General features: G+C 42.2%; 1 protein-coding gene across 2 annotated transcripts in view; it reads right to left on the bottom strand.

The window, feature by feature from the left end:
* Positions 1–14579, bottom strand: part of CENPJ (centromere protein J) — a 44063-nt gene that overhangs the window by 11701 nt on the left and 17783 nt on the right. For both annotated transcript variants that reach the window (XM_063650635.1, XM_054445931.2), the window contains 4 exons: positions 12948–14565; positions 11544–11676; positions 7032–7197; positions 231–455 (listed from right to left, as the gene is read on the bottom strand). In XM_063650635.1, coding sequence (XP_063506705.1) covers positions 231–455; positions 7032–7197; positions 11544–11676; positions 12948–14565 — 2142 coding nt within the window. The remainder of the gene's footprint in view (positions 1–230; positions 456–7031; positions 7198–11543; positions 11677–12947; positions 14566–14579) is intronic.

Here is a 14579-nt window from a genome sequence, read left to right as displayed (position 1 = left end):
CACACTTCAGTGGCATTAAGGATATCTGCAGTGTAGTGCAACCATCGCCCTCCATCCAGCTCCAGGACACTTTTCATCTTACAAGATGGAAACTGTCCACATTCACAGTCACTCCCCACTGCCCCCCAGCCCCTGGCAGCCCCCATTCTACTTTCTGACTCTATGAATTTGAATGCTCAGATAATGAAGCTCCCCCTGGCCTGACACAACCCACCCGCCTCCCCACCTACCGCGAGCTTCTCCTTCTTCTCCACCTCGAGGCTGCTCTCTATGGCTTCTGCTCTCTTCCAGGCATCCAGTCGGAATCTTTCCATCACTTTTATTTCTTCCCGGAGGTCTGTGTTCTCCCTGACTAACATTTCTATCTGGCTTCTGAGACGGCCGTGTGTACTTGACCATTTGGTTTCCTTTCTTTTCAAATCTTCCTGTAAATCTGCTATTCGCTGTTTTAAAGTCTCTCAAAAAAAAAAAAAAAACAAAAACACAAAAGCATTACATTACCAGAATTCAAACAACAGAAAAATAGAGACCCAGCAATGAAGCAGGATAGCCAGCAAGAAAGAGAAGGCTTAGTCAACAGACATTCTAAGATGAATGTCGTGGTTTTCAGCGGCGGGAGGAGGGGATCAGAGTCTCACCGCAGACCATCAGCAAAACTAATTCCAGAAGCCAGGAGAAAGGCAGGCAGACAGCACGTGGGAGCTGACAGCAGAAAACTGCCAAGAGGTAGGAAAGACCTCACCTGAGCTATTAACTGAAAGGGATCCATGGGGGAGATCCCAAAAAGAAGAAATGCAATAGGAACTCATGAATAACTGAAGGAAGAGTAGAGCTAAAGAATAAGAGATTCCAAAGTCAAAACTACCTGCCCTGAAAACTATCTGAAATTCATGAGAAGAAATAAATTTCCAGAAAAATGAGTTGTTTTAGATAGACTAAAATAAGGGAAGAATATGCTGGAAATGTCTAGAAGCAATTCGAGATCACGTGCAGCTGCAAGTGATAGCGACTGACCTAGAGTCGAGGAAGGAGCAGGGCACTGAAGCCCATCAGGGTGAGGCAGCGGGCGCGGCCCGGCCCATGCCCCTGCACCTCAGTAACCCCTGTGGCAGCCACATGGCAGCCTGGTGAGGACGGGGAGGACATCCGGGCCCGACCACAGAGGGCGTGGACTTTGGGTTGGGTGACATCAACATTCACATCCGAGTTTTCTGACTTGAAAGCTTAAAACAAGGTAAAGTCCACAACCTCCATGAACATCAGGCTTCCCATTTGTGAGATGGATTATGACCAATAAATGAAAAATTTCTGGTAAGCACTTTTATCATGCAGGAATATGGATTTAATATGAAAATGGCAAAATACAAGTCTAAATGGGTTCAGAATTCAAGAGCAATTAATATTTACAAAGTATCTGTTATCAGGCACTGTCACAGGCCCTCATTATACTAAGAAGAAAACTCCACCTCATGAGGCTCACTCTGCCAGGGACAGTGGGAGGGTGATGGGAGAGTGGCCGGGGCAGGTGAGGGGGTGACGGGAGAGTGTCCAGGGCAGGTAAGGTGGTGGGGCCGTGTGGGGAGGCAGCATGACACGTGCTGGGTGTCACTGAACAGAACTGGGGGAGGCAGCGCGTGTGGGAAGCAACAGGAGGGTGCCTGGCACAGTGCCAGCACTACAAGGGACCAGCGCAGGTGACAGGTAAATGGCAGGAGGACTGGCCAGGGACAGGAAGGGGAAAAGAGGCCCAGTCACATAGGGACTGAGGTTCTTGAAGGAAGGAAAGCAGAGGCATATAGAGGTGTCTGAGCAAAGGGGATCCGTTGTCACCTGGAGCGATGCCACAGGGACGGGGTGAGAGTGGAGGCCAAGCCGCCAGCAAGTCATTAACCCGGAGGTGGCAACTGGAATCTGAGTGGACTTTCTGTCAGAACAGCATGGAATGGAAGAGCAAGAGAAGCCTCGAGAATGATTCAAGGCCTCTGGCCCAAGCACAGGGGAAGATGGCAGCAGGATGGACACTGGCAGACGGCCGCGATGAGGCCTGGGGGTTCACAGTTGGGGTGTGCACAGGGGCTCCACAAGGGCCGTGTCAGTGCCATAGAATGACCGGAGGCCGCGCTGCAGGGCGTGTGGCGAAAACAGCTGATGAGATTTGGAGATCCAGGCACAGTGAATATGGGCAAGGCTTTTAAGGAGTTTTGCTGCAAAGGAAAACACAGATAGGGCTGTGGGGTTGAGTGAGTTTTGTTTAAAGAAATGCCAGCCGGCGGTAAGGACTGGAAGGCTGGGGGCAGAACGCGCGGTGGAGACAGAAGGCGGAGGCGGAGGGTGGGCTCCGTGGGCAGGACACGGGGATGGACTGGGTGGAGGATGACACGCCCTCGGGGTGCAGAGGGAGGGAGAGGCCGCAGCCAGCCAGCGGACACCCTGGGGATGGGGGAGAGGAAGAGAGGGGAGCCCCTAGGCTGGGGGACTGGTGAGGGTCCAGACCCAGACAGACGGGAGAGGAGCCGGGAGGGGAAACGGGCAGGAGGAAACGACCTGCGAGGTGAAGCCAGCAGGCCTGGCTGGCGGGTGGTATCCGCGGCTGGGGCGCAGACTTCCAGCGCAGCGCGAAAGCTCAGAGGCAAGGCTGGGAAAGCTCGAGGTCCCTCGGCACCACCACACCCTGCAGGGGCTCCACGTCCCGCGGGTGAGGCTCAGGCAGAGGCGGCTGCCAGGTCCCGGTGAGCACGGCGGCTGAGAGCCAGCGCCGTGAAAATGGGAAGAGCAGAAGCCAGGGCAGGGAAGGCCGAGGGGACTCGGGACCTGCAGAAGGCGCGGCTGGCTCTGTCAACCTCCACAGGCTCTACGCTCAGAGCAGCTCCGGAGGAGCCTGGCTCCTTGCAGCGCAATAGATGCCAGACCCCGAGCACGTTTAAAAAAGAAAGCCAAGGCCGGGTGTGGTGGCTCGCGCCTGTAATCCCAGCACTTTGGGAGGCCGAGATAGGCGGATCACGAGGTCAGGAGATCGAGCCCATCCTGGCTAACACGGTGAAACCCCGTCTCTACCAAAAATACAAAAAAAAATTAGCCGGGCGTGGTGGCGGGCGCCTGTAGTCCCAGCTACTGGGGAGGCTGAGGCAGGAGAATGGCGTGAAGCCGGGAGGGGCGCGCCACTGCACTCCAGCCTGGTTGACAGCATAAGACTCCGTCAAGAAAGAAAAGAAAAGAAAAGAAAAAAAGGAAGGAAAGCCAAAACCAAATAGTCTTAAATAACCCGTTGTTCCAGAAAGCAGTGCTCTCAAAACGCCAAGGGCAGCACTAAATGGCAAGGGAGCCATGGACTAAAGGGGCTCCCCCACTGGTCAAGTTGGGGCCACTTAAATATCAAAATGGAAATTTTATAATTAATTAGAGTAACCTGAGTATGTGAAAAGCTATGACTCAGTAATGATGAATGTAAATTCCAGGAGGGCAGAAATTGCTAACTCATCATCAATTCCTCAATGATTACAAGTGTCCAGTACATAAGGAGTTCTCAATAAATTTGCTGAATACCCAAAATAAAATAGTTAATATTTTTTAACATAACTGTAATGTAAAGGAAGGTTAAATATGCCCTCTCCTTAATTTTTTGATGATTTAATAGAGTATCAATAAACATAGGTTTGTTTTCTATTAAGTATGTATCTGTTTTTAAAGTATATTTTTGCACAGAAGTAGAAAGAAAGGTAAATACGGGGAACTATGAATAAGCCAAATAGTGTAAGGAAGAAAAGGAACTGCACCAAAACCAGCAAGAAATAATGAATACCCAGGGTTACACATGATAACCAACATGAACAGGGTCCAAACTTCAATCAACACCAGAAGTCATATAAACAAACAAAGGCGAGAGTTCGAGAATGAGTCCCTGAAGAGGGACGGCAACTCACCAGCCCAGCCCCTTGCCACCCAACTAGCCCCTTGATGGGCACAGCCCAGAGCTGCCAGCAGTGAGGATGTGCCCAGTCCTGCACGGTGCAGTGTGGCAGCCACCAGCCAGCCACAGGTGGCTACTAAGTCCTGGAAATGTAGCTAATGGGAATGAGAAACTGAATTTTCAATTTACCACTAATTAATTTAAATGGAAATAGCCACACAGGGATAAGAGCTAGCAGCCTGGACTGCAGAGCCTGAGAATCAGAGGACACATCTTGTGAGGGAAAGGCATCAAGTTGCAAGAAAAGAAAACCCACGTTATTCACCTAACAAAGTACAACAACAAAAAGAAGTGTGTTTGCTCTGGTTTGAATCACCTTGGAAGAAGTAGTCAGGATCAGAGCTATGAGAAAGAGAAGAAGGAAAAAAAGCAATCAATCTCATAACCTTGTGTGGTCTAAGGAGGTTATTTATTTTTTCCCTTTGGATCTGGTAAGATTTTCATAACACAGCAAGGTTATCTCTAATCCTAGGAGATCCAGAAAGAAAAACGAAATGACAAACCCATCATGTATTTTAGAATAGGCTATGGTTTTTAATTTAGTGAAGTTTTCTGATAGCAGAATTTGTTAAAACTACTGTTTCAAGTATATGTCTTGTTCACCAAAAACAGCCATACTAAATTTGTAACTATAACTCAGATTGTTTAAAAGAAATTCAATTAAGTTTAAAATCAATTTTTAACCTCTATCTATCAGGTAGAGAACAAAAAACACTCTAAGAATTGCTAGTAGAACTAAAACTTAATTAGCCAGCCATGGTGGTGGGCACCTATAATCCCAGCTACTTGGGGGGCTGAGGCAGGAGAATCGCTTGAACCTGGGAGATGGAGGTTGCAGTGAGCTGAAATTGAGCCCCTGCACTCCAGTCTGGGCCACAGAGTTTGTCAAAAAATAAAAATAAAAAATAAAACTGAACTAAAATTTGGCATGATGTTTATGGAGGGATAATCTGGCAATTTGTATCAATGTACATACCTTTAACCTCAAAATTTCACTTGTAGGAATCCATCCTAGAGATATACTCCAGGACATAAGTAAGCTACATGAGGACAGGGATTGATTTGTTTTGTTCACTGCTGCATTGCCAGTATATGACTGCTATACAGCAGGTACTCAGTAGCCATATGCTGAATGAATAAGTGGGAGAATGATTGTGAGAGGTCACATATGCGCAGTTATTCAGTACAGCCCTTCTTGGATTCTTGTAAACAGAAAAAGAACAGAAATACATAGTGCTTAGGTGAGTAAATTATGGCACATATTACAATTCTATACAATAATAAAACAAAGAATAAAGATGTTCTGTTAAGATACATAATGATTTCAGTAGACTATCGTTAATGTTTAAAAAAAATCATGAATATATATATATACTTTCTAAGAATTTCTCTGGAAAGATCTAAGATTGATAACACTGGCTGCTTCAAGAGGTGAATTAGAATGCAAACAAATAACTATAAAAAGATACCAAACGATTGGAAAATCTGAATATGGACTAAGTATTAGTTGATACTAAGGAATTACTGTAGGTGTGACAAAGGTATGATAATTTCTTCCCCCCCCGTGGACGGAGTCTCACTCTGTCACCCAGGATGGAGTGCAGTAACATGATCTTGGCTTACTGCAACCTCCTCCTCCCGGGTTCAAGTGGTTCTCCTGCCTCAGCCTCCCATGTACCTAGGACTACAGGCGCACCACCACACCCGGCTAATTTTTTTGTATTTTTCGTAGAGATGGCGAGTTGCCATGTTGGCCAGGCTGGTCTCGAACTCCTGACCTCAAGCCATCTGCCTGCCTTGGCTTCCCAAAGTGTTGGGATTACAGGAGTGAGCCACCGCCCCCAGCCAATAGTCTTATTTTTTAAAGGTGTCTTTCTCAGGGAAACATACTAGACTATGTATAGGTGAAATGAGATGTCTGGGATTTCACTTTTTAAATTCCAGATTAAAAAGCAAAAAAAGAGTACAGGGGAGAGAGAGATGAAATTAGACAAAATGATCACTGGTAAAATATGGGAATTCATTCTGTTCTTGCTACTTTTATGTATTTTTGAAACTTTCTATAATAAAAAATTATTTTCAAAAAACAACTGAATAGGTGGCCGGGGCAAGGGTGAGGGAGGAATTTCACCACCCATCTTTTTGTAACTTTTGAATGATAATATATTTATATTACCTTTTGAAATAAAAGTTTTAATATTGTCAACATCTAACATATTAGATTTAATAAACTAAGCATTAACCAAAACACAATGGTACGTTTCCTCCCACAAAAATGAAGAAGGAGAATTAAAGACCCTGAGCACCATGCCATTCAATAACTCAAGCTGTAGGTGTGCAGGTGAGATTGCTCAAGGATGGCTACATGAGACAGGAAGAAAGCAAAGGATGGAACTCAAAAATGCTAGTAATTAAAATACAGACAGTGGAAGGTGCATTTTATGCTAGAAGCAATGGATAGCCATTTTAAATTTCTCTTTTGATAAGTCTTAACTTTGATGAAGTCCAATATATCCATTTTTTCTTTTATAGTTAGTTGTGTCTTCTCTTAGTAATCTTCGGATATGCCAATGTCGTAAATAAATTCACCTATTTTTTTCTAGAAGGTTTATAGTTTTAGCATGTCCACTTCTAACTATGAAATGAACAAGAGTGATAATCTGGCCTATCAGTTTGTAAGTTTTAGAATTAAACACCTGGTTATTTACAGCCATAAATTATGATAAATGAACAGAACTAACAATATTTGGTGCATGGTAGGTCAAAAAGATTAACACAACATTATGCTGGTGAATTTCCAACTCCAGGCTTGTTAATTCATCCATGACATTATCGTGGTCTTTTCTAGGAAGACTTTACTAGTAAGAAAAGAACTGAAATCTTCTACTCTTTAAAAGTCAGACTACCAAAGATATTCCTGATGCACTGTCTCAGACAGATTATTTGTTGAATGAATAATTGATTTATACACAGTTTTGCTTTGACATAAGAAATAACTCTGAGATTCTTACAAGATTGTCACCTTTACTAACTTACATGAATATAACATAAAGAACTAGCATACCTGTATTTCTTCACGTTCCTTTTTATCTGGAAAAGTTCTTGCAACTGTAGTATACTTTTCAAAAACTTTACGTTCCTTTTGTAGCTTCCTCATCTCCTCCTTTTTAAACTCTTCTATTCGAGCTAATTCTTTTGCTTTCTGTTGTTCGAAGTCTGCAATTTCTTTCCTAAAATGACCAAACTATGTTATCACCTAAGGAGACCATCTTGGTGCAGTGATGTGCAGAACCTGCTCACAGGCTAGTAACTGCTAGTCTTAGTGAATTCATCTTCAATCCATAGGCCTGAAATAACAGCCAATCCACTCACTAAAGCATTCATCCAATAAGCATTCACTGGGTGCCTACGATGAATCAGGCATTCTACGAAGTAGTGGGGAAACCACAGTGAAAAAAACAAACATTCTAGCTGGGCACAGTGGCTCAAGCCTGGAATCCCAACACTGGGAGGCTGAGGCAGGCTTGAGCCCAGCAATTCAAGGTTATAATGAGCCGTGATCGCACCACTGTATTTCAGCCTGGGCGACACAGAGACTCTGTCTCAAAAAAAAAAAAAAAAAAAAAAAAAAAATTGTATTCCCATGCAGCTTCTTACATTCTATTGGAAGACAGACGATAATAAAGAAGATAAATAAGTACATGGAATATCAGAAGCATTAAAGAGAAATAAAGCAAGGAAGAAGTTTAGAAAATATCAGAGTGGGAGGGTGAAACTGTGTTGTATGTGAGGGCTTATCTTGCTGAGATAACATGAAGGAAACCTGAAGAAAATGAGAGAGCCAGTCACAAGGCTGTCCACACACAGCAGTACAGGCAGAAGGAGCAGCAAGTGCCAAGGCCCTGAGGCAAGAATGTGCCTGAGGTGTTCAAAGAACAGCCAGGAGGCCAGTGTGGCTAAAACAGAGTCAGCAAAGGATGGGTAGCAGGAGAAGGTGTCAAAAAAGGAGGAGACAGGCCAGGCACGGTGGCTCACTCCTGTAATCCCAGTACTTTGGGAGGCCGAGGCGGGCAGATCAGGTCAGGAGCTGGACCTGAGGTCAGGAGTTCGAGACCAGCCTGACCAACATGGAGAAATCCCGTATTTACTGAAAATACAAAATTAGCCGGGCATGGTGGCGAATGCCTGTAATCCCAGCTACTCGGGAGGCTGAGGCAGGAGAATCACCTGGGAGGTAGAGGTTGCAGTGAGCCGAGATCGCATCATTGCACACCAGCCTGGGCAACAAGAGCGAAACTCCATCTCAAAAAAAAAAAAAGGAAGGAGGCCTTGATCAGATGAACTGTCCAAACGCAGGCTGGCTCTGGATGTGTGTGAAGAGCACAGACACGGGCAGCAGAGAGACCTGCTAGGAAGCGAATTTAATAACCAGAGAAAGCCAATGGGGCCCTGGTGGAGAGTGGCAGCTCTGAGGCAGTGAAGCAGTCAGGTTAGAAATGGACTGAGAGAACAAGAGAAGACTCAAGCATGACTCCAAGATTTTCCACTGGGCAAATGGAAGAGCAGACTTATGTGCTGAGACAGGGAAGAAGAAGAGAAGAGTAAGTTCAGGAGGGAACATCAGGAGCTCACTTTTTCTAGAGGATCAATTTAAACACTCATCAGCTCTCCAGGTAGAGAGAACAACGAGGCAGTGGGATAGGAGATGTGGGCGAGAGATCTGGATCTGGGGAGTAACAGCATTTAAAGCCTCAAGACTGGACAAGTCTCTCCCTGCCTCACTGGAGGAAGAGCAGACAGAAAAGGTAAAAGACATTCTTATTGACTAAATATTCAAAATGTCGACCGTGTGCACACAATCATAGTCAAAGCAAACACTGGGGGAGGAATACTTGTGGCACATTTGAGAAAGTTAAATATCCTGATAAATGAGCAAAGATCACAAAGAAAGTTACAAAATAAACACAAATGACCACTAAATATAAAAGCATGCTCAACTTTATCAATAATTAAAGAAATGCAAACTTTAGCAGGTGAAAGATGGCATAATTATCAGGTTGGCAAGATTTGAAAGACTGCTAACGCTCAACTCCAGTGATGGGGAAAGGGGTGAGAAGCCTCAGATGCTGACTGGGGCAATGGACATTCTTAAAATTTATCACAAGTAAGTAGATTTTTAAATAAAAAGTGTCTTATACATATGATGATATTCCCTGCAGAATAATTTATAATAGTGGAAAATTCTAAACAAGCTAAATTTCCATTAACACATTGATTAGTCACAGTAGCATTCATATAATATAGTCATTTCAAGGATACAGAAGACTACGGTGTGCTAATAGGTAAGATGTCTATTATGTTGTTGAAATAAAAAGCAAGGCTGGACATCGTAGCTCATGCTTGTAATCCCAGGACTTTGGGAGGCCAAGGCAGGGGGATCACTTGAGCCCAGGAGTTCAAGACCAGCCTGGGGAACATGGCAAAACCCCGTATCTACCAAAAATACAAAAACTAGCTGGGCGTGGTGGTGCATGCCTGTAGTCCCCGCTACTCAGGAGGCTGAGGTGGAGGATGGTTTGAGCCCAGGAGGCAGAGGTTGCAGTGAGCCAAGATTGTACCATTGTACTCCAGTCTGGGTGAGACTCTGTCTCAAAAAAATAAAAATAAAAAGCAGATTAAAGAGCCCATACAGTAGAGCCCAGGGCTCTACTGAACCACACTGCCTAGGCTGGCTCTGAGGCTCTCTGTCACTGACTAAGGAGGTAAACTTAAAAAACTTGCTTCTCAGTGCATCAGTTTCCTCATCTGTAAATTGGGAAGGATAACACAATGTCTAAATTTGAGGACTGAATTTTGCTTAGAACAAAGCAAAACTGAAATAGGGAAAATGCTAAAAAAACAAAAAACAACAACAAAAAAACAAAAACCCAGCCATTATCTTATGACTTAAATGTTCTTTAAAAGAAAAAGATGTCCATTTTGAAATAATGAAGCAGAGACATTTTAAAAGTGATCTTGGGTGGAGAAGTGATTGGAATAAGTTCCACGTTTTACCCATAACTACTATGATAAGCATATATTTACAGTAGGTATCAGCAGAAAAACAAAGATGTTTCCATGAAAAAGTAACAACTTTTCAGAATTTGATTTTTAAGCATACTGCAGATTATAGTATAGTAACTGAATTTCCTTTTTAAGTGGATTAATAGCTGTCTATAAACCTTTATCTGGAACTTATGGGCCAGGTGTGCTTTAGAATTCATATTTTTCAGGTTTTAGAAAAGAAATACAGAAGAGATGTTAAGGAAGATGGTGGAGTAGGAAGCTCCAACTATCAGTCCCTCCACCAAAGCAGCTATTGAACTAGCAGCACCTGTCAGAATCAACCATTTCGGAACTCTGGACACTAACGAAAGACTTGCAGCATCCTGGGCAGTGCTAAAGAACAAAGAGGCTGGGAAATTTGGGTGAATTTCAGCATTTGCATAGCAGCTACCATCCCCTAGATCCAATCCTGCAGCAGGCAGCCATGGGAACTACAGTTGTATGAATTTCTCCTCAAACATTAAAATAACAAATACCAAAAAACAAAGAAATACGGTGTGTATGTGACATTTAATATCCCCAACAAGACCCAGAGCAACACCTGGAATAAAAAGTACTAGTATGTTCCTGCAACAGAACTTAGTACTATTCACAAGTACAATTAAAAAATATGTCTACGTAAAATTTATATAGAGAGAAATAATAAATATAATATCTATAAATAGCCTCATGTAAGTTCAGTTCAAGTTTTGCTAACCAATAAAGTCAGGTAAGATCATGACCTAGGGTAGGAAATGATATGTCATACTATCAACTGCTGTAGGTGGAGTTGTGTCCTCTAAAACAATATGTTGAAGTCCCAATCCCTGTGAATAGGGCCTTTGCAGATACAGTTAAGATGCCAGTTAAGATGAGGTTATACTGGAGTAGGGTGGGCCCTTAAACCAAAATGACCCTATCCTTAAAAGAGGCACCAAGACAAACACACACAGAGGAGAATGCCATGTGAAGACACACACAGAGGGAAGATGGCCATGTGACCACAGAGGCAGAGACTGGAGTGATGTAGCTGCAATCCAAGAAATACCAAGGTGTGCCTGAAACCACCAGAAGCTGGAGGAGCTAGAATGGCCTGCCTTGCTGATGCCTGGACTTTGGACTAACAGCTTCCAGAATCACAAGAAAATACATTTCTATTGTTTAAAGCCACCCAGTTGCTGGTACTTTGTTACAGCAGCCCAGAGAAACCAATACACTAACTAGCCAAAGTACCACCTGAAGGTACCATAGCTCCAAACTGTTTTTCAAATTTTAATTTATGATCTCTCCACTAAGAAAATTCCCCTTTGTACACATCATTGACTACACTGGGTCATTTTATTCAGTAAAAAACTTCTATGATACAGATTTCACCTCCTTTTCAGTTATATTTGTTTGACTGATTTAAATTGTTTCAGACTGTTTACAGATGGTCTTAAAGGTATAACTGAGTCACTGCATATTTTTTCCCAACTTACAGACTCAAACGTACCTGAGTTTTTCCAAGGCACTTTCTCGTTCAATGCGAAGTTTAGCTAAAGATGCGTTCTCAGCTTTGAACTTTTCTATTTCTGTTTCCAATTCAATAATTTTCTCTCTCAAAACCTGGGATCGAGCATTGTCACCTATGAAATAGGCCATAAATACTGAACTTCACAAAAGGCATTACTGCAGCAAAAACACTAGCTAGCTAGCGACACTAAGAGCCAAGAATATGGCAAACATCTGTGCCATTAAAATGCATTAGAAACAATGCTTCAAACATGAAAAGGAAAAAAAATTAAACCTAACTTTCCTGAGGAAATCAGTGGGATTTATGAAAGAATTAATCTACCTCAAAAGAGTATCGACCTGACAAGGAATCAACATGATACATAAAAAGAAATCATTCAAATCAATTTTTCAAAGACCAATATATATAAATAGCTTAAGAATATGAATAAGTAATCCACAAGAGATCTGAAGAGCTAATCAACACCAAAATCAAAGTTTACTCCCACTATTAATCAAATAAATGCAAATTGTTTTCCCTTTATCAAATTTGCTATTTAAAATGTAAAATAGCCAGTGCTTCTGTCCTTCAAGCATTTTTATCAATTAGTACTTTTTTAGAAACTAAATGTGATCCACAAGGCTAAAGAAATGAGGTAAGTTATACAACTCTGTCATATTAAAACTACATAGAAAAAATGACTGGAATGAAATATCCCAAAATGGCATAGCAGTTACTTTTGGGTAGTTAAGTTGTAAATATTTTTGCTTCTATGCTTTTTCAGCTTCCAAACTTTGTACAAAAAAATTACTTTTAAAGTCAGAATTTTTGAAAATTAACGTCATAATTTCTATTTTAATTTCTATTTTAAAGCACCTATGCTCTGCTAGTTTATAATATAATATAATGGAAAGGAATCTTTCAGGGTGACTTTAAAAAGTCCGTTACATCAACAGAAATACTACACATCCATTAAATGGAATGAGGTAGATGTGTACATGCGTTAGAACAATCTTCAAAATTTATCATAAGCAAGGTGCAGGACAGTATACAAAAAGCGTCTTTTCATTTGTATAGAAAGGTAATTACACACAAACTGACATATATGCTTTTATATGCACGGACTCTACAATACACAAACGAAATGGTAATACTGGTACCTCTAGGAAGGGGTACTTGAACCAGGTCTGGGGAAGAAAGGAAATGTAGCTTTGATGTTATCTCACTTTATTAAAAAGTAATTAATTTTAAAGCCTTATATAGACCCATAAAATAAATCAAATTTTTACAAATCACCCATTGACTTCTATTGAGCAATAAGGAAAGTTAGGATTTTAAGCATTCTGACAGCATACTGATAAATTTCTAACATTCTGATACATATTTTATAATGCTCTGACTCACCAGGTGGTTGGTCTTGACTTATGTTTAACTTGGGTTCATTTCCCAAGTGTGAATCTGACTTTGGTTTTGGTTTCAAAGAAGGAAAGAATTTCATCATCAGCTCCGATGTAGGAGGAGGACTTCTGCTCCTCCTGAACTTGCTCAAGTCTTCTCCCCTCTTGACTGGTGCAATCTTCCTTTTTATTGTTTTGTCCAGGATACCTATTTCATTATTAGGGTAGCATGTCTGCGGCATCCCATAAGTGGATTCATTCCCAAGAACAACATCATGATTACATAAATTCTCTTCAAGGTCAGTCCAAGTTCTTTCATCATCAAAGTCCATTTTACTCATACTTAGGGATGAGGATCTCGAGGGCTCAGACACTTTATGTTTTATGCTTTCTATGATAGACTCATCGCTACTGTAATCTTTATCAGACAAATCCAGATCAACATCTCTCCTTTTATCTTCTTGGGTCCTGGTGTCCTTAAAAGGCCCCTTACCATCACAGACTTGTGGGCTATCCTCTCTGCTGCTGATGCCCCTTTCTCTATCCTCAGTCGATGGTTTTATGGTAACATCAAGCTGTTCCTCAGAGTCAGTGCTACTGTCAATATTCGGAACACCTTCATCGTCACGTGCATTCCATTCAGTTTGATTTTCAGAAGTGCTCTTTTGGACGGCTTTCCTGATTTTACAAGGCTGTTCCCTCAATTCATCAGCTGAGGACAATGAATGAAGTTGTTTGGGTGCGACTTCACACTCACTCTCCTTCTCACGTGCAGTGTGGTCCAAATCCTCACTGCGGTTACACTGACTAACGGGATCTGCGGGATTTGTCTTCTGTGGCACAGCTTTGACAGGGGTGGAAGACATCCGGTGACCTTTGCAGATCTGTTGATCCCTTTCTAAGATTTTCAGTACAAATGAGGAATTACTAGAAAATGATATTTCATCAGCAGCTTGTTCCAAAAACAAAAATTCATCTAATTCCAAATTTTCCTTTTCCTTTTCTCGTTCCCAAGTCTCTAACTTTTTCTGAAGAGAAACGTCAAGAGAAGATTCAGACTCTTTCATGGTCTCCCTTATGGGGCTCTTAGCAGCCAGGCGGCTGGCCGGCCCTGTTGAAAGAGGAAGTCTGTCATTACCTTGTGTCTTATTCCACCCTGTGCAGCCAGTATCGCAAGGTTTTGGACACTCAGGTACATTTTCTTTATGATTAGATGTGACTTTTTTTTCAAATTTGATCTGGTCTCTAAACTGCCCATCACATTTCTTCCCCATCTGTATTTTCAATCCTGACGGAGAAAGACTTTTCCTGTTACTACACTTCAGCATTTTCGGCTTCTGACTGAGGGTGACAGAACCACTCTTGCTTCTAGCTTTACTGTCCTTTTTAAGGATAGGGTTGTCTGCACACGGCTCTTTATTTATAAGAGCGGTTTTCCGCTGGAGTTGCTGTCTATCCATTTTAAACAGCGGCTGGTCCTCGGAAGTGCTCTGGTTAGTCACTAGTTTACTTTCTTTCCCTTTTTGAAACTTAGATTTAGCATTAGTAAATCTAGCTAAACCTTCTCCTCGTTTTAAAAATGGTTGTTTTGGTTTTGCTTTGATTGGCAATGGTCCTTCTGCTTCCTAAAATAAAAGAA

Source organism: Pongo pygmaeus, chromosome 14, assembly GCF_028885625.2.
Source record: "Pongo pygmaeus isolate AG05252 chromosome 14, NHGRI_mPonPyg2-v2.0_pri, whole genome shotgun sequence".
Taxonomy (NCBI): domain Eukaryota; kingdom Metazoa; phylum Chordata; class Mammalia; order Primates; family Hominidae; genus Pongo; species Pongo pygmaeus.
The sequence above is the reverse complement of the archived record's forward strand: the minus strand, read 5'-3'. Positions and strand labels throughout refer to the sequence as shown.